The sequence below is a fragment of the Trichophyton benhamiae genome (genome assembly GCF_000151125.1).
Source record: "Trichophyton benhamiae CBS 112371 chromosome Unknown Abenha-G-c-322p01.r1, whole genome shotgun sequence".
Lineage (NCBI taxonomy): Eukaryota > Fungi > Ascomycota > Eurotiomycetes > Onygenales > Arthrodermataceae > Trichophyton > Trichophyton benhamiae.
This window is the reverse complement of record NW_003315110.1, coordinates 985,455-1,004,797: the sequence shown is the minus strand read 5'-3', so window position 1 is coordinate 1,004,797 and position 19,343 is coordinate 985,455. Positions and strand designations below refer to the sequence as shown.

Genomic DNA, 19,343 nt, shown 5'->3' with positions numbered 1-19,343 from the left:
GGTTGAAAAAGGACATCCCTCTCAGCGTCATCTCAGTGACTGGCAAAAAAGAACAATTCGGTGTTAGATAAATGGTTACAAAAAGCCGAAAGCTGTCGGGTCCCCGCAGGCTCTCCTTTCATGCCTCCTCCCACGGACAGGGCAGGGCGGGCTGAGCCCTGGCGCTGGAATTCAAACCGACATCAAACAGAATGGCTGTGACCTGCAGCTCAGAGTGAGGCGAAAGCAGGACAGCCTGCAGGAAGGATTGATATATATGTGCAGGCAGAGTACCGAGCAGGGAATGCGATCCAACTTGCACCCCCTCCCCCGGCAAAGCTGATCAACGGAGAAGGCTATCCTAGGAGCTCCGAATAAAGTGGCCACTGAGAAGAATCAGGCTCTGAAAGTTGCAGGTCCTGCTCTTGTTGGGCTGGAGAACAAGATAGCTAGTTGTCGGCCGAGGTCTGAAGAGGCCCTGAAGAGACGCATTCTTGACCAGAGATGGCAGCGTATGTCCTGGTGGACAAAGTGAAGGAGATTTTTCGAAAGAGCTCTTATTTGCAAGGCGCTGGGGGCCCCGTATCTAACTACAGGACGAGACACAGACACACAAAGTACGGAGTATACACGCCGAAAGGCTCAGTCCTAGCATAAAACGGCCAGCCAACCAACAAGAATCGACAGCAGGTCGTTTGTGAAATGTCTACGTAAATAGCCGGCCAATTCATTACCAGCCACCTTCATGGCCTGCAGGTCCTTCTCGATGTACCTTGGGTCACTTGGAGCCTGGAATCCTAGTTCATCCGATGGCCTATATTATCGCGATTAACTATATCCACGGCTGGATCACAAACCTGGCTGACCATGGCGACGGGAGGACTATTGTATGGAAGAATCAGCCTTAGAAAACATTATTTTATCGTCATAAATCCAAAGCAGAGCTCAGCATCATGACTCTCTTGTACCCAAGCTGCCTCGAGGGAAACTAGCCGCCTGAAATAATCACCCCACAGTCATGCGGGATTGTGATACGAGTCAAACTGCACAACGTCGTTGGACCAATTTGCTCGCACCAACTGCAGTTGTTCAGGCCAGATTTCGTCTTTTTTTGCTGACAGGCCACTAGCAGAACGCCAACAGAGCAAGCATATCGCTTGAACGGGACCATGCAGAAGTTGGCTCTGTGCCGGCAAGGAAAAAAACATTGGGCCGCAACGCAACGCGAGTGATGTGGATGTGCGTCAATGCCCAACTTCCCCCCGATGAACAGCATACTAATTCTTTGCACCGATTAGCACCACCCTCGCAGATCCAGGGGTTGCATTGCCGTTCTGATCTAAAATTGGCGGTCCATTGCCTATCTCCCTAACCCCATAGTGGTGACGGACCGAGAAAGTGCCCAATCTCTATAGGCTGTGGGCCTGCCTCGTTCAATGCTTCACTGCATTCATTGACGATGTGCAACCTGGCTTGCGTGCAGATGGGATTCGTCCGGCAGCCAACGGTTTCATGGCCTTCCCTTGCCTTTCTCCATGTTGACTTCTTGTCTCCAAGGGGTTTAAACCTACCTAGCAAGGGACAGCTCAACGAGACGGACAGGCGCCCGCATTTAACAAGCTATTTTCACGGCGACCACTAGGAGCTTCCATCTCCCGGTCCATAGGCCCAGAATACAGCGAAGAGAGAAACGGTTTTGTTGAACACGGCATTGGCTGTTCAAAGCGGCCGACCCTCTCCGCCCACACTCTTTGATGCCCAAAAATTTCTCCCTCTGGCTCCCATTTGGCCATGTGATGCTTGTTTCCTTGTTAATTTGCATCCGCCTCCTCGATCGAAATTCAGTCATCGGCTTCCTGAAGACCAGATGGCGCATTCTCGTGGTGCGGGGCGCCATTTTTTGAGTTTGGGTCGTGTCAACTGCAAGGCCCTATTCCGGGATTTATAGGTTCATATAATGCCCATGAAAAGAAAAATAGTGAGACGACAGACGTGTACGTGGAGCCGTTTGCTCGCCTTCTAAGCTATACTGCTCGTAGCTCTGTTTCCCTCCCAGCCGACCACCCAAGCCGCAGGAAAACAATATTAACTAACGATCTTTACCCGTCATCTCCTTGGAAAGAAAGACATTGACTACTTTTATCCGCTGCTTTACTTACCCCCGATGGCTTGTTGCGCCTCTTCCTGGCCCAACTCCGCGAATTAGCGGTGTGAACATTAAGACTATCTAGATTCAAGCCTTTCCTCTCTTGTGTTTCCTTTTTTCCTTTCCTTTTCTTTGGCTCGGTGCAGGCGTTCGACAATCTATATAGAATTACTTCCCATTCCTTTTTATAGCCGTTGCATGGCTCGCCGGGTTTGGCTTGATAACGTTGCTTGTGTTTCCCCAGAGAATGGCATACCCAGGAAGCATTCCTCTATCCCCAGGTAGCCTTCGGGAGAATGATTCAATGTTCTATCCCCCAAGAAACAATGCGGCCACATTTCCTTTTCGCAGGTTAGTCCTGGATCTCCCCACTGGAGCCTGGCATCGAGCTTAGCGGAATCAAAGACTTATTCAATTCGAGCAGTCCCAGTTTGTTAAACAGAGAGCGCGAAATTCCTTGTTATTCAGACCTACCATGGCCACCAGAGATACGAAACGCAAGGTACGGACCAAGAGAACATCTTATATCACTCGGTATCGTGCGATGAGTGTAGCTAAACATCGGATTATTAATGGAGCTAGAATTTCACCACCATGGGATATTTCGCCCCGAGACCACGGAGAAATGTCTTCCCCAGAAAGACAGCAGCCCGGGCCTGGTAGGCCGCTCGATGTGTTCACAGGTCGAGGTATGGTTACCACTCCACCTACGACGTACGATCGATACTCCACCATCCACCCCCCAATAGCCCTGGAACCAATTGGCGAATTACCGCGACAAAACTCTAGTAACGGTTCGAAAGATCCGTTCATGTCTTATCACAATTCCAGGCTATCTGATCCTGGAATGCCCCTTTCTTTGGAGTCTGATCATTCTATGGGGCGTATGAAGAAGATGAATAACCAGGAACATGTGGACTCCATCCCGAGATTCCACTTGAGGCGAAAGCCCGGGAACAGGGATGAGTTTGACGGACCAACACAACTGCTCAGGATGCCTAGCCCAGGCCCAGCAGCTACTGAAATTCCGGAGAAGGACCTGCCACATCTGCCCACCTCATTGAATGTACAGGAACAAGTGAAAATTTTGTGTGATATCAACGACCGCTTATCCCGGTGCGCTTTTGACTTTGTGGCCAAATACCAGTTCCCAATCCCACTGGAGCCTGAGAAATCAGAAGTAAGAGCCCCAGAGGACCGTGAATGGACCGAATGGGTCCACTTGCTCAGGAGGCTTGCGACTAAGCGCCGCATCCCTGCGCGCGTTTTATATGATGGCCAAATAAAACAGTTCATCACTGTGCTCGAAAACTCCCTAGAGATGCGCCACACAGCAAAGAACCAGTCGCGCCCATTGAGAGATGATCGAAACATCTTGCAACTTATATCTGCCGGAACACAGGTCGCTAAAATACTTAAAGACGCCCCTGCGATGGAATATTTTGATTTCTTGTATTCCCGAACAGAAAGGCAAATTCATGAGCGACGGAATCATACTCCTAGTTTCTTTTAATTGGGCATGCGGCTGATCGTATATTATACGAACATGAATAGTCACTTTTCCCAACTCCTTATGACTTTATCCACTTATTCCTCATTTCCATGAAGTATCGCTTTCATGAAAGCCATCTATTGCCCATTTTATGGCAAAATGTTCCCGCCCCGTCCAACAATTTTTTTTTTTTTTTTCCAATTTTCCTCTACCCATGCTGTTGAATCGACGGGAGATTTCACCACATATGGAGTTCGAGTTATTTCATACCATCAGGGAGCCGGAAATGAACGTCCTGCCGTTGTCTTCCTGGAATTCGATTTTTGGGATTATCCAATGACCCCAACCTGAAACCTGGGTATTCCTGTCCCTTTCTCCTGTCCTCTTGCATCATTCTCTATCACTTATTGTTATTTCAGGGAGTAATCGGGAACGAACCATTATTTGTGCATATATATACCAAAGCCTGTGTTTCCCCCCTCCAACTGCTCCTTCCCTAAACAATGACTTTTGATTGACATTTTTGTTGCCTGGCATGAATGCTACGGGCTCTAGATATTTTACTGAACAGCAAATGGCGTTCACAGCGTTCCTTAAATACGGATTACGTTTCCCATTGATTACCATTAGCATCGAGTTTGCTCTTTTCTTCCTATTATAGCGCAATCTGGGTAATATGCATCCTTGTTCTGTGCTGATTTGGCCATCTGTTGAATACGTGGCCCAATGGTATATGGTCATGAGCGATGGAGTACGTTGTTATCATTCGAAATTGGTTCTGTTGCGGATTAAAGTATGTTGGCACAATAAGGCTCTTCTATCTATTTCTACATCAAAGCATAGGAGAAAGTGGTCATGACAAAAAGATCACACCGAGAACGCGAGTACACAAGAAATATAACAAGAACGCCTCGCACATTGCTCTTTTTTAGGCCAAGGATCTCTCGATACCTTTGGCAATTCGAGTTGTAGCATGTAGCATTCTAGTAATAATATCTCTAGACCATGGCCATTTCCATAAGCCGATGGTGGAGAAGCCAACCAAAGAAACAAACGTTGTAAGCATGGCTTTGCTGAGGACATTTGTTTGTCTTTTCGTGGCCTTCACTACCTCTGAGTAGCGGTCGTTGCTGAAACTAACACGAGCATATTGCGTAGACCAACCAAGCCCAGGCAAGTACTTGTAAAGCGCTTCCTCAAGAGCTTTCCTCATCCGGTACACCGGCGATTTCACACCTGCTCTCATTTCAATGAAATTTTCCCTAGAAAGATGGTTGATGGCATGGGCGTCCGGAATCCGCTGGAGGGAGTATGCATCGAGGGCTTCCGCACGAAGCGATGCGATTCGTTGGCTATTATCTGCATTAGACGCAGAATATACACCCTGTTTATCTAGATGTTCAAAAAGAACCCTAACGTCCTCGAGACCTGCATTAAGCCCCTGTCCATAGAACGGGACCACAGCGTGGGCGGCATCGCCGAGTATGACAGCACTGGAGCCATAATGATGAGGAGAAGATTTGAGGCTGATCAATGGAAGGTGAGGATTCGTGTTAAATTGCTTGATAAGGTCTTCAGGCGGAATCAACTCAGGAGAGACGCCGGGGAAATGGGTCTGGAAGAATTTGAGGAGGATGTTTGGATCACTTTCCAGAGTTGCAAAATGCTCGGCAGGAGCGAATAGGGTGCAAACAAATGTTTTATCCGGAGACGGAAGCGCGATAAACATAAAGTCACCACCAGGCCAGATATGCAGGTGGTGTGGAGAAATTTGGAAGTCGTTATTCTTGGAGGGTGCAATCGAGAATTCGCACCATAAACAGTCGATATATTCTTGTTGATAGTCCATGCGGGTATATTTCATGAGGTGATATCTTGCAGCGGAGTGGGCCCCATCAGCGCCTATCAGTAGATCAAATGGCACCTCCAGCTCTGGAGCACGGGTGAGGTTAATGGACTTGTCATCACCGTTGGATGTAGATCTAAATCCGGGGGTATCTCCAGGGTTCTTTCGCTCAAACCAAGCTTTTTTATTTTTGAAATCGGCGCCCGTGAGTTTGTGATTAAAGAATATCTTGACGTTTGGCTCTTTCTCCAGCTCATCCAGGAGAGTTGTGTTGAGTTTCCCCCGGTCAATTGAGTTTATATACTATGGGAAAATATAAGCCTGCGATTCATGGCAAAATAAAGTAGGTAGTAACAACTAACTCTTCCATGGACGTCGTAGTCCTGAGAAGCCTCCCATAGAGAGCCTGCGGAGTTACGTCCGTGGATCATGCGACCTGTCATTGGAATTGCTTCGCTCAAGACGGTTTCGACAAATCCGGACCGGTTGGCGGATCTCATCGCATTCAATCCACGTTCGGATATAGCGAGGTTGATAGACTTTGTGAAATTTAACGGAAGAGTTGCGGAATCGCGCGGATCTAACCATACTGTAAGTCAACTGCCAAAGACAATATAATATGAGCATTGTTAAAAAAGGGCATTCCACAGGGGGCGCTGCGGGATTAAAAAAAACCAGGCAACATATCCACTGGTTCCGGCGACAAGTTATTTCCCGTCGAATAGATCAACCTGGCTTCCTCCCGCTGTACGAAATACACTTCACTCGATGAAAGAAACAATGGCAGCTTATAACACGTACCTCCTCTAAGCTCATAGAGTTCGACACTATCGCCTCTCATAGCAGCGTAGAGAGCCGCCAGCGAGCCGACGGGGCCGGCCCCTACAATCACCACCTTCTGCATGTTTGACAGCCGTCGTTTTTGACGTGTTGTCGCTGAAAATAAGAGTCTTGCTGGCAAAGTTGGGGGATTTGCTCCAGAAGACGTCTAGTCCACGGAGCTAGTTAAATATCCATTGCTCCGTAACTTGTTAAATAAACATCTGGGGCAATATTAGTAATTCCATTGGCTTCGTTTATGGACGGACATCGACCCCTTGAGACCACGGAATATTATTTTTCTTCGCTGTGGTTGACGTGACACAGAACTTGGTTTGATCGCTTCGCGACAGGACTCTGCGAAACCCTGGTCGGAATTGTATGTAACACCGTAGACACCTCTCTTGTTCGCCAGGCACACGCTGTGAAGATCCAAGGCGTTGAAAGAAATTTGCTGATGAGTCCCGAAAAAATGTATGTGGCTGGACGGCAGGCGGGCGGAACAGGGCGCAACCCCTGGACCGGGATGGCTATTGCGAATCAACGGCGTGGAATTCGGTTATGTAAGAAACGCCACGCAGCTGGCTCAAGGAGCCGTCTTCTTTCACGAGGTTCTCACTTGCAGGGAGATGAAACTGGATTTGCAGTGTCAGCGGGCTGCTCGGCCTCGAGGAACTTGACAATACAAGTGCGTCCGGTGTGCCTTTATTATGGCCAGGGGTTTGCGGTGTTGGGCCGGAAGGTGACAACGCGGGACAGGTTTACTTACTTTAGTTATATACGGAGCAGCGAGCCTATGAAGCGCGGCGCAACATGAGTCCATCCACGCCTATATCACCTGCATGGAAGATATCTATCTACGCTGGCCGTCCTCGAGGAGCTCATGGAGTATATTAGTATATTATTTACTCCGTATTTTGTGCAAGGCGAGGCGTTGAAGTCGACTGTCCGAAAGGAGTAATAATTATCGCGCGGCTAACTATTTCAAGCGTCGTCGCTTAGTAACCAGGAAGCGAAGAAAAAAGCTGCAGATCTTGATCGCGGAGATTCTGGACAACCGAACGGCCAGCTGCTTTACCACGACGAGATCACCTCCTCCAGGAGAGAAGAACTAATAGGCTTTTCTCTTCGAACCTGGCCTTTAGTCGCAGATAGGAGCTGTATTCTGAATCTGTGTTCCATCTATTTGACAGCAGATATGAGCGCTCCAGACAACAAACATTGTAGCGGGGTGGATTGCAGTCAGGCAGCAGGAAGTCTACGATGTCCAGCGTGTCTTAAAATTGGGATTGAAAGCTACTTCTGCTCCCAGGACTGCTTTAAGCGTAGCTGGGTACGCTTCCGTACTGTCTCACAAGGTGCTGAGACCGGCTCCTCTAAACTCGGGTGTTGCTGACCTTTAACATATAGGGTGAGCACAAGGCGATCCACAAGTCCAAAGGTGAGGAAATGTATTGATAATGTGATTGATGTCGTCATCAGGACTTAGTGGACTAACCGTCATTTCATTTTTTTTTCAGAAACGTTCAACCCATTCCCAACGTTCCCATTTACGGGTGCTCTACGACCTGTGTATCCCCTTTCTCCCAAGAACCCTGTCCCTAGCTCGATCCAGCACCCCGATTATGCAGTCGATGGAGTTCCACGCTCAGAACAAAAAATATTTGGGCGACATAACATTAAAATACTCAATGAAAAAGAAATAGAGGGGATGAGGAAGGTGTGCCGGTTATCGAGAGAGGTGCTGGATATTGCTGCTCGAGAAGTTCGACCAGGTGTCACCACTGACCACATTGATAAAGTTGTGCATCAAGCTTGTCTAGAAAGAGAGGTAAGCGATACAGAGGCTCTTCTCGTTTCGATATATGGGCTGTCTAACTGTATTCCAGGCTTATCCATCACCACTAAACTATGTGAACTTTCCCAAATCTGTTTGCACCTCCGTGAACGAAGTTATCTGTCACGGTATCCCCGACCAACGGCCCCTAGAAGACGGTGATATTCTGAATATCGATATCTCGCTTTACCATGGCGGATTCCACGGCGATCTCAATGAAACATATTATGTCGGTGACAAAGCCAAGGCAGACCCGGATGCGGTTCGAGTCGTAGAAACTTCAAGGGAATGTTTGGACAAAGCAATTGAAATTGTTAAACCAGGAACCCTGTTCCGAGAATTTGGGAATGTGATCGAGAAGCACGCCAAGAGCCGGGATTGCAGCGTTGTCAGAAGCTACTGTGGCCACGGAATAAACCAGCTATTCCACACGACCCCGAGCATCCCGCATTACGCTAAAAGCAAAACCGTGGGGTCAGCCAAAGCAGGGATGTGCTTCACTATTGAACCCATGATCAATCTCGGAAGTTATCGAGACAAAACATGGCCCGACAACTGGACAAGTGTGACCATAGACGGGAAAAGATCAGCTCAGTTTGAGCATACGCTTCTAGTGACAGAGGATGGTGTCGATATCCTTACTGCAAGGCTTCCAGACTCGCCGGGCGGTGCGATACCGATGCCAGCCGCTGCTTCATAGGGCGTGACGAGCTAGAATTTTCAGAGAGTCACGCCTTCCCGTATCAGAGTTAATTGTGTTTCTGAAGAAAATATGAAATTAGCCTTTTTCTACTATCTAGAATGCTCTTTTTGAACGACAAGAAAAAACTGCCTATCGCATGGCCTTTTTCAACAACTATTACTCCGTACTCCATACTTTGATATCCTCTCCAGGAGCTCTCTTTGTAAGTGGCACGTGCTATGAGCTATTTAGCCGCAGAGTTTTCATTAATAGGCGCTTGCTATTGTCACGTGTGATGTATCTATCTGCCGCCGAGCCGCCTGCTTTAAAATAACGTGGAAAAAGAACTTTGTTACACAGGTCAGCTCCAGCTGGAGAGGTAAGCAAGTATATAACGACTGAACTACACGCCGAAGAGTCCCAGCTTATGGCTGCTACCAGCAACAAAGCTCAGCAATTCCTCGGCTCTGGTTGGTCGTCCTTCTATTAATACGAGACGCCGGATAAGACTCGAAGCGGGGCTTGCGCCGGCCCCACTTTTGCTTACCGAGCAGCTTTGACGCTGCTTAAATATATTTAAAGCGTCTTGAGGCGCCGGGCCCGACTCCGGGAGAAATTTCGTTGAAGGGAGTGAGTGTGACTTCTGACTTTCTAACTGGAGTGTCAGGACTGTACGGAGACTGTGGCCGTCACAATGAGGACATCGCATCTTGCTGACGATGATTCTCGCACACCAGCAACTGAGACATCGCCGTTGCTAGGTACCCGAGCGGTGAATGACTCGTTAAACGGCCCGTCGACCGCGGGAATAGGGGCTGGCAATGGACAGCCGAAGCCAGATGAGGAGACAGCCGGTGTTAATGGGATTGATGACGCAAGAATTGCTCAGTTTAAGGGTGTTCCGGAGCTGCAGAAGCGACTCAAGTATATTGTCCCGGCAATCACCATCGGAGTAAGTACAAATCCATTGAACGTTTCCCCAGACCTTCATCAGGCTAACAATGAGTCACGCAACTAGGTCTTCCTTTCATCCGCTGATCAGACTATTATCGTTGCGAGCTACGGTAAAATTGGAAGTGACCTCCATGCTCTTAATTTGACCAGCTGGATTGCTACTTCGTACTTTCTATCGCTGACCGCCTTTCAACCGTTGTACGGCCGCTTGAGTGACATATTCGGAAGAAAAGCATGTCTGTTGTTTGGGTATACTATCTTCGGCACGGGGTGCGTATTGTGCGGATTGGCTCAGAACATTAAGCAATTGATCGCTGCACGGGTAAGATCCTCCTCCTCCTCTAGCGATACCCACTAGTTAAGTGTCACTGGCTCATTCATTGAGAGATAGGTGTTCCAAGGCATTGGAGGAGGAGGTCTATCTACCGTGGTCAGTATTATCATGAGTGATATTGTTCCATTGAGGGACCGCGGTGTATGGCAAGGTGTCATCAATATCGTTTGGTCCGCTGGGTCTGGTCTCGGAGCTCCTCTGGGTAAGCAATGGCGCAGCGGTATTGCTTAAACCTTGAAGCTAACATCAATGGTATAAAGGTGGTTTTCTAGCGGATACTATCGGATGGCGCTGGTAAGTTCATTGCCCTTGTACTTTGTGGCAGAAATCTCATCTACTGACCTCCCTTTTTAGGGCTTTTCTTGCCCAAGGGCCTTGCTGTTTACTTGCATTCGTTGTCGTAGGGCTCACTCTAAAGATGCCGGCAACAGATCAGTCAAACTGGAAAGAGAAGCTAAAGCGAGTTGATTTTATTGGAGCATTCGTTCTCGTTGTCGCCGTCTTTGGGCTCATCCTTGGGTTAGATCGGGGAGGGAATGTTTCTTGGACCATGCCTCTAACGATCATATCGCTGTCTGTATCTGCAGTGGCATTTATTCTATTCATGGTCGTCGAGGGCCGATTCGCCGTCGCTCCATTTGCTCCCCTCCACATCACATTCGGCCGTGATTTAGTAGCATGCTACCTGACCAACTTCTTTAGTTTTGGTGGATGGCTTGCTGCCATCTTCTATATCCCGTTATTCTTCCAGGCTAGTGATGGTAGCTCTGCTGCCAGTGCTGGAATTAAGCTTCTGCCATCCATCCTGCTGGGAGTATCTGGATCACTTTTTGGGGGTTGGTTGATGAAGAGGACCGGCAAATATTACTGGATCACCTTCTACTCATATGGTTTATTGGTTGTTGGCCTTGTTGTGATTACCTTATTCTCCGGTATCATAGCCAATAGTACCCCGATGATAATCATCGGCATGACCATGTGCGCATTTGGAAACGGCATTGGGGTTACAACGACACTGATTGCATTAAGTATATACCATTTCCATACCTTCTGTGCTTGAAAATCATCGCTAACTGTTCTAGTTGCAAATGCTTCCCCTGAAGACCAAGCTGTCGCCACAGCCTGCTCATACCTATTCCGATCGCTAGGGTCAGTCATCTCAATATCTCTCTCCGCCAGCATTGTCCAGCAATTCCTCAGGAGTTCCCTGCGTTCTGCACTGAAGGGTAATAAGAACATCGATGAGATTGTGGACGGTGTCAGGCAGAGTCTTGATTACATCAAACACCTTGACCCGCAGTTAAGGGAAGTTGTTAGAGAGTGCTATGGCCGTTCAACGACAACGGCGTTTGGCTTTATGACCATCCTTGTTTTCCTATCATTTATCAGCGCTGTGTTCATCCGAGAACAAAAGTTAAGCGCATAGATCATCGTCGACTGCATGGCTCAAAATAGAAACCGTTCCTTAAAAGGTAGGATATCTCGGCTTTCCTGTTAGACGTTCGCTTTTTATAAACTAGATCATCAGGCATATTTCGGGTTAATAAGTCCCAGTTAAAAAATTATAGAAAATATCTCTTTCATGGCTTTTGTGTCCTTGACATCTGACTCTATTCTTCGTATATTTGTCAGTTCTAAGATGTGATATGAGGGAGAGGTACGATGCGAATAACCTTGTGATTATTGTCTTCACACTATACCTTCGTTTGACCAGAGTGAAATAGTAACCGCAGCTCATCTCTCGAGTAGTAGAGGAGAGGACTTGCTGTGGACATTTGATCATATGTAGTTGACTGTAGCTAGACATAGGTCAACTTAACTTTGGCACGGTGGAGATCTTCCTGTCCAAGCTACGCCTTGAAAAGTGACAGCACCGCCAGCTTAACTCAAACTGCTGGTGTCAAATCTTCAACCGCAACAACATCCCCATACTAACCAGAACAACAGCTACACAGTCGCATGCAAGTGCGTGGGGGATATGCTATATCGCGAGATATGACGGCCATGCTTCGCTCCCTCTAGCCATCCACCGCTGTCGAGAATGTCGTCCTCCAACGCTCCCTCCGCTATCGACGGGACCTCTGCCCTGACCTATCGCCGGACATTTTTCATCGTCGCTGCGTTTGCCGGCACTCTCGCCCTCACGCAGCTCCATCGATATTTCTTTTCTTCGCCGACAGCTTCCCAGACCCTCCATAGGCGAAATGCGGTACGACACCAAAGACATTCCCAGAGACGGGGCGGGATATCTCTGCCCAGCGGAGAGACGTATGAATCGTCCAGTCCGCTAGCTCCTTCGCTTGCGCTGGCTCAGCGTGAACGAGAAGGCAGAAGTTACGGCCATTTCACGCTTCGTGTTGACGCCGAACATACTCTGCAATGTCCTCTTTTGCCTTCGCAGCTGGCATCCGTAGAGACCATACAGCTGGAGATCGGGGCCAGCCTGGAGAGCGCAAGCTTGATGCGCCATATGATAGAGGATGAATTTCTTACTCGGTTTCTGATAGCTGAGTTCCCACCATCGCATGTTATCCTTCTCTCTACTGGGGAATGGAGATATTTGCTTAATGAGCTTACATCTCGTGGAATTTCAGAGGTTGCTGTCAACAATGCCTTTACGCGGTTTAACGAGAATCCGCACTTTGGTGAACAACCCGACACTGAACGGCCCGTAGGCCAGGAGGATGCAAACTTGGTGGTGAACACCAATGCCATGCCGGCAGAACAGCCTCCTCCCCCTCCACCTCAGCCTGAGATAGGAGACACCACCATAGATGATCAAAGCCTCTTCTCATGGAGAGACGGCACCAATGACACAGCCCCACCGAGAGAAGGGCAAAATCTACTTAATTTGCTCTACCATATAGCTGAGGACCAAGCAAGGCGTGATGGCTATATACATCGAGGAGTAACGTGTAACAGTTGTGGTGTCATGCCAATCCAAGGGATCAGATACCGCTGTGCAAACTGCATTGACTATGACCTCTGCGAGGCGTGCGAAGCCTCCCAAGTTCATATTCTCACGCATTTGTTTTATAAAGTCCGAATACCTACTCCATCGCTGGGAAGTGTAAAGCAGGTCCAGCCAGTTTTATACCCAGGGAAGCCCAATATGCTTCCTCAAACGCTTCCGAGAAATGTAGCAAAGCGACTCAAAAAGGAAACGAATTTTGAGAATACCGAAGTCGACGCGCTTTGGGACCAGTTTAGATGTCTCGCAAATGTTGAATGGCCCGAAGAGCCTAACGGCCTTCCGCTGGCAATTGATAGAAAGACATTTGACCGGTGCTTTATCCCTAACCGGCCTCCTCCACCAAGCCTTATCTATGACCGGATGTTTTCCTTTTACGATACCAACGGCGATGGACTCATCGGGTTCGAAGAGTTCTTGAAGGGCCTGGCAAGTTTTGGAAACAAGAGCATGCACGAACGGCTGAGACGAATATTTGCGGCTTATGATATAGACAGGGATGGTTATGTGGAGCGAAAAGATTTCTTACGAATATTCAGAGCGTATTATACCCTGAGCAGAGACTTAACCCGAGATATGATGTCCGGCATAGAGGATGATTTTATGGAGAGCGGCTCTCGAGACGTGGTACTGGGAAGTCAACCCATCAGTGCTGCATTTCCCGGAACCATACCCGGATCAGATCGATCCAGAGTTGGTGAAGGCAAACGTACGAATTTACAGGGTGACCTGGAGGTCATAGATAATGAGGCTGTAGTAAGAGAAGATGGCGATGAAACGGGTGATAGGGACATTGTTCTAGGTGATGCAGCTCTCAGAGATAGACTTGGACCCAACCGCCATCGTCAGCGAAATCCATTTAGGTCAGATAATACAACTCAAGGACCATACTATGGGCCTAGGTCAAGCGACTCGTCCGCTGATCATGGAGACGGCTTCGATCTTATCTGTGCTGGCTCCTATCCTTGCGAGAACTTCCTGAACTGGCCCCCCGCCGAGCACGTTCAACGTGAAGATATTATCAATGCTCTTGGGGCATATGTACCCCTAGAGGATGTAACGGACTTTGTTGATAGGGCTAGGATCGGAACCTGTCTTATCGAGAGACTAAATGCTGCAGACGCTCAACATCAGTCGAATATCAGGCGAGAGGGCATTGAAGAGAGATGGCGGCGACGGGCATTCTACCTTGAGGAGGAGGAGGGCACAAGTGGACGACCAATGTACGAGGGAAATGAGGACGACTATGAAGCAGCGGCCTCGGATGGGGAATGTAATGAGGACTCGGATTGGCATAACCCTACCACAAGGTCAAGGTCTTCATCAAAAGTTCGCTTCCAAGATGATGTAACAGACAACGAGTACGAAACTCGCTCAAACCAATCTACATCATCACGCAGCATCCAACTGGGTGAACGATGGGGTGGTTATGAGATCCCAGAAGTGGAAAGGGATGCAGGCAAAGAGATACTCTATCAAGTCACTCAGCAGGGGTTGAACGAGCTTTTGGATCTCATCTTTAAGCCAAAGGAGGATCTCCTCATGGAAGCTTACCGTACCCGTACCGAACGGAAACGATGGGCCAAGGAAATTGAAAGATTCCAGGAGAGAGGGTATCGAGTCAAGGATATCAAGAATTGTAATCGCAGGAATCCAAATGGGGATGACACAGACGATCCAGAATCGGCTGGGAACAAGTCTCTGAAAGACCTACTTCAAGAGAGTGGTTTTTCAGTCGACCCAGAATTCCTGGAGGAAGTCGAACGCGAGGAGGATAACGGCCTTGATCAGGCTTATTCATCCCAGCAAGAAGGCAGCGTAATATCTGACCACTTGAGTGATCATGAAGTTGATTACATGCCCATTGCACCTGAAAGCAATAATTTCCAGGGCGACACCGAATCGCCGTCGTCTTCCGAGAACAATATACCTCTGCCTCCAGACCCTACTCTCCCACAAAATCGACCCAATGAGGAAGACCTAGTCGCATTGGAGCATATGCCTCATGGAGCACATCACTCATCCCGGCCACATTCCGCGGAGCCACACCCTATATACGAATCTGCATCAACGTCAACATCAACTTCCGGGCCTTCTCACCCTCGCCTATCAAGCCAGCGTAGGTCCCGCAATCGCTCATTACCCCTTCGGCTTCGCTTCCAACAGTCTCCGCCTCCAAATCGTACGCGAAGTAACTCGGGCTCATCCGTAGCATCCTCATCTTCTGCCCCTTCTGTGAAGAATGCCGTGCTTCCCTCACCACCGCCCTCCCCGAAGATTCTATCCCGCTGGGCAAAATTAAATCTAGCTGAACAAGAAGCCAAGGAACGAGGCGGATCAGGAGCTAAGCTCAATTTCGAAGAGTTTGCCATGCGGATGCAAGGAGAAAGAGGGAAGAGGCTTGGTTTTGTCGCAAGCTGGATTGATATGACTACTTTTTAATCCTACGCAAAGACACCGTCGTGGGCTGGAGTATTTGTTGAACTTGATGTCGACCTGGTCTTTACTCTTACTGTATTTATTATGTCATTGATACCCTTACTTTAGCATGGTGTTCTTCTCCGGATGGCTTGCTTATAGCAACAATATGTTCATGTCCATTATCAGTTGTTTTGACTTACTAGTTATCCAGAAGTAGCCGTTGATATTTAGATTTTGCGCCATATTCCGAGTGCAAGGTAAGGAGTTCGTTATATAATTCCATAGCGTAGCATAATTCACATCCCAAAATGATACAAAACGCCACAAAATGCCCGACGTGAATTAGACCATAGTTTACAACTAATCCCAGTACTTGATAACTCCCTCCAACCCAGCCGTGGCCACTTTACTAGTCTCTTGAGGATGCCAGTCTACACATGTAATCGCAGAACCTTCCTTTCCTCCCGCTTCAATCTTGTGCCACATCTTGCCCGTCTTCCAGTCCCAAAAGCAAACATATCCACCACTGTCACCAGATGTGACAAACTGGCCATCAGGACTGATTGAAACATCAATCGCATAACCTGCGTTATTATGTCCTCGGAATAATTTCTTCCTGTTTTGACGGAATTTATCCGTTGCTCCGTAGACGACGATACTATTATCTCCGGACTGGAAAGCAACGTACTTGCCGTTAGGGTGTGGAGCAGCACGGACAAGGGCATAGAGATGTGGTTCAGCAATGAATTTGATAGGTACTGGGATGTTGTACTCCCAAGCACGAAGCGATTTATCGTCGGAGGTGGAGATGAAACGGCGGTTGTTATCAACAAAGGTGATTGTGTTGACAGCGTCAAGATGGTGGTCGTATTCTTGGGTAATAGCACCGGAACGGATATCAAATTGAATGATTTTCTTGTCAGACATGCCTGCAAGAAACTCGTGGGAATTGTCAGGGTCAGGGTTAAATCGGACAACATGAGGGGTTTTTCCAGTAGAGAAGCGCTGGATGCATTTCCCGTATTCTGTGTCCCAGAGTTTGATTTGTCTGTCATATGAGGCAGAAAGGAAAGTGGCTCCAGTTGGATCAAAAGTGGTGTCCGATACTGAATTTGCATGTCCGGAGTATGTCCGGAGAAGCTCTCGTGAATGATATACATCCCATAACTTTACTTTCGAGTCCGCCGAAGATGAAAGCAGAAGATGACCAGAACCAGGGAAGAAGCGCAATGAGGTGATGGGCTTCGTGTGCGATTTCCAGGTGTGAATCAGCTTCTTTGGTATGTAGTTCTTCACACTTCCTGGCTCCTTCTTGAGGTCGATGTCCAGATCTTGTGGTACATGCATATATGTTCTGCCCTGGTAGTCGCGCTCTTCTGTGCCGTGGAACTCTGTTGTTTCCGTGCGGGACAAATCTTCTTGGTAAGCTGTAGCCTTTTTATCCATTGCCGGCATGGACGGAACGATTCCCTCTTCGATATATTCTTCATCGCTGCCCAGTTCCGCCAGAGCCTCGGCTTCCCTGTCAGCTAGCTCATCGGCTTCATATTTTGCCCAAGGACCTAGATACGCCCCTTCGCCTTCAACAATGCTCGAATCGCCCTTTTTCTGCCGTTTTCGCCGTATAGCTGCACTCTCCTCCTTGGACGGTCGCATCTGCACCACATCCTTTCCCCCATAGCGAGCCACCTGTTCCATGTTTCCTACAAAGGCCCCTGGTTGGGTTGGATCCTTGGTGTAGCCTAAGCTCTGGAAAGTGCGCTGTTGGGTGACGAAGGTTGCCTCGCTTATTGCGGCTTCTTCAGCGTATCCGGTCAATACATTTTTTCTCTTAACTCCAGAGTTTTCAGTCTTGAATGGGTTCGCTGGACCAGCTTGAGGCCGCGTGAGGTCATCGTAGGTTGCATTATATGTCAGTGCCGTATCGGTTGGTTTTCTCAGCATTAGGTGCAACTGTGAAGGACCCTATGGAAAATGTTAGCAACGGAGCCAAACAATAGACAATCTCCTTTAAACTGAGGTCTAGTAATATGACCAAAGGGGACCAAACCTCTACTGGGACATCTGGAGCTGCAACTATCGCAGGCGTCGGGTTTGACTGAGCGGCCGCAGTGCCCATATCATCGTCACTCGAGGAATCATATTGTGCACCTAGCAAAGACGCCATATTGGAATGCGGGAGCTCGACTCGAGATACGATCGATGTCTTCAAATGTTCAAGCATGGAAGTTTTATCAAAGACCAACGCGCCGCAAAAATAAAGTTGATTATGTAATACATGATAGCCACGTATCGCAACCCTTTCATTGGTCAACCAACCTACAATTCAGAGCGGCGGAACGATTGTTGCTTGCCTCTGAACTGGAGATCCCTGAATGTTTTATAGATCATTGCCAGAAAAATGGGGGAGATGGATATAAATGAGTTGTATAAGAAAGAAAAGAAGGATAAAACCGAATAGCTTAATTAAAAGAAATTAAAAAAAAAAAAAAAAAATAAAAAATACATTCTGTGGCAGAAAGTACAGAAAGCACACCGCCCGGCCTATCTAGGTAACGCCTTATTTGGACGTCCAACCATTCATCTAGAGGACGATGGTAGAAACAAAAACTTCATATTTGAATGACCTAGCCGGTAGAGGAGTATTGCACATAAGGTAGACAAAAAACAGGGCAGAGAAGTTAAACCATGGGTCGGGCTAAGCGTACTGGTAAGCCAGGAGATGATGTATAGATAACAAATGCTGATCTATCTAATGTTAGGGAGCATTTTAATGCAAAATTCCAACCAGGCTGAGCCCAAAAGAGCGAGGCTAAATTCAAAAGGGAGCGTACCGCCATCTCGTCCGGGCGGACATGAGAGCATAAGCGATGCGTTCGGCAGCGATATGGAAGTATCCGATGAAGATGATATATCTGACAACGGCCAGAATGGCTTAGATGATGCACGGTAAGGGAAAGGACAAAAATTTCGCCAATAGTCACTACGCTCGACAGCTAAGCGTTTGATGTGGCTAGCAATGCATTGAAGAATCTGCAGATGGCGATCGAAAAGGCAGGGAAAAGCGACACCTTTGCGAAGGACATGGAAAAAAAAGTGAGAACTGAGGAGAGAAGACTCAAGAACATGTTCGAAAAAGAAGATGAGGAGTGGTGAGTATTCCACTCCACTGGAAGAGGAAAAAAGTTCTAAACGAAAGACAGGCACAACGAAGATGAGAATTTCCAATGCCAGTTCTCTTCCTTGATGATAGCAGTTCTATCATCCAGGCGAGTTAAGGCCAATGTAACCTCGAACGGTACCGGAGATAAAACTGTAATATCGGATAGCATGCAATCTGCAGCCAACCACCCTCTATACCTCAAAACGCAGGGACTCCTTGAGTCTGCTCGTAATCTAGTCAGTGAGCTAGACAGCATTGGTACCCATGCACTAAAAGCCAAGCTTCCCCAGGACCCAAAGGAAGGACTTGAGAAAGACACAGCAGAGGCACGCCGTCTTATTGCTCGGGGCGCAGAAGCAACCGCACTGGCAATAGAGAAACAGCTGGTATATAACGGGCACAAAGGTCAATTGCGAGATAGAAAGGAGGAGGCATTCTTGAATGACATCAACTTGCAGGCAATGCTTGACATGGGAAGAGACGCTCTGAATGAAGGCCCTGGCAACGGCATCAAGCCTCAGAGCTGGGGGATCGTGGCACGCCATCTGCAAAGGGGAATGTATGAGCTCGTCAAGGCCTTGCCTCGGGCAAACTGAAGCAGAGGAGATATCTTTTTTATGAGGCCACGCGCCTCGCACCATCATGTACCATTATCAACCAACGATGTTCATAGTTCATATCTTAGCTGTCATCCCATCC

At 48.0% G+C, this 19,343-nt stretch overlaps 8 protein-coding genes across 8 annotated transcripts; 6 read left to right on the top strand and 2 right to left on the bottom strand.

The window, feature by feature from the left end:
• Positions 1-2,600: 2,600 nt before the first annotated feature.
• Positions 2,601-3,638, top strand: ARB_06184 (uncharacterized protein; the record flags this gene model as incomplete). The annotated part of the gene is made up of 1 exon (XM_003015826.1): positions 2,601-3,638. The coding sequence occupies one exon, from the start codon at positions 2,601-2,603 to the stop codon at positions 3,636-3,638; it is 1,038 nt and encodes a 345-aa protein (XP_003015872.1).
• A 907-nt stretch (positions 3,639-4,545) lies between these two features.
• On the bottom strand, positions 4,546-5,963 carry ARB_06183 (uncharacterized protein; the record flags this gene model as incomplete). The annotated part of the gene is made up of 2 exons (XM_003015825.1): positions 4,546-5,766; positions 5,826-5,963. The coding sequence occupies 2 exons, from the start codon at positions 5,961-5,963 to the stop codon at positions 4,546-4,548; spliced, it is 1,359 nt and encodes a 452-aa protein (XP_003015871.1).
• Positions 5,964-7,993: 2,030 nt separating this feature from the next.
• Positions 7,994-8,819, top strand: ARB_06182 (methionine aminopeptidase, type I, putative; the record flags this gene model as incomplete). The annotated part of the gene is made up of 2 exons (XM_003015824.1): positions 7,994-8,113; positions 8,172-8,819. The coding sequence occupies 2 exons, from the start codon at positions 7,994-7,996 to the stop codon at positions 8,817-8,819; spliced, it is 768 nt and encodes a 255-aa protein (XP_003015870.1).
• Positions 8,820-9,495: 676 nt separating this feature from the next.
• Positions 9,496-9,819, top strand: ARB_06181 (uncharacterized protein; the record flags this gene model as incomplete). The annotated part of the gene is made up of 1 exon (XM_003015823.1): positions 9,496-9,819. One exon carries the CDS (start codon positions 9,496-9,498, stop codon positions 9,817-9,819), a length of 324 nt encoding a protein of 107 aa, XP_003015869.1.
• A 688-nt stretch (positions 9,820-10,507) lies between these two features.
• ARB_06180 (uncharacterized protein) lies at positions 10,508-11,515 on the top strand (the record flags this gene model as incomplete). Its single annotated transcript, XM_003015822.1, has 2 exons — positions 10,508-11,117; positions 11,172-11,515. The coding sequence occupies 2 exons, from the start codon at positions 10,508-10,510 to the stop codon at positions 11,513-11,515; spliced, it is 954 nt and encodes a 317-aa protein (XP_003015868.1).
• A 615-nt stretch (positions 11,516-12,130) lies between these two features.
• On the top strand, positions 12,131-15,502 carry ARB_06179 (EF hand domain protein; the record flags this gene model as incomplete). Its single annotated transcript, XM_003015821.1, has 1 exon — positions 12,131-15,502. The coding sequence occupies one exon, from the start codon at positions 12,131-12,133 to the stop codon at positions 15,500-15,502; it is 3,372 nt and encodes a 1,123-aa protein (XP_003015867.1).
• A 339-nt stretch (positions 15,503-15,841) lies between these two features.
• On the bottom strand, positions 15,842-17,425 carry ARB_06178 (uncharacterized protein; the record flags this gene model as incomplete). Its single annotated transcript, XM_003015820.1, has 1 exon — positions 15,842-17,425. The coding sequence occupies one exon, from the start codon at positions 17,423-17,425 to the stop codon at positions 15,842-15,844; it is 1,584 nt and encodes a 527-aa protein (XP_003015866.1).
• An 829-nt stretch (positions 17,426-18,254) lies between these two features.
• Positions 18,255-19,240, top strand: ARB_06177 (uncharacterized protein; the record flags this gene model as incomplete). Its single annotated transcript, XM_003015819.1, has 3 exons — positions 18,255-18,430; positions 18,499-18,633; positions 18,685-19,240. The coding sequence occupies 3 exons, from the start codon at positions 18,255-18,257 to the stop codon at positions 19,238-19,240; spliced, it is 867 nt and encodes a 288-aa protein (XP_003015865.1).
• Positions 19,241-19,343: the final 103 nt, after the last annotated feature.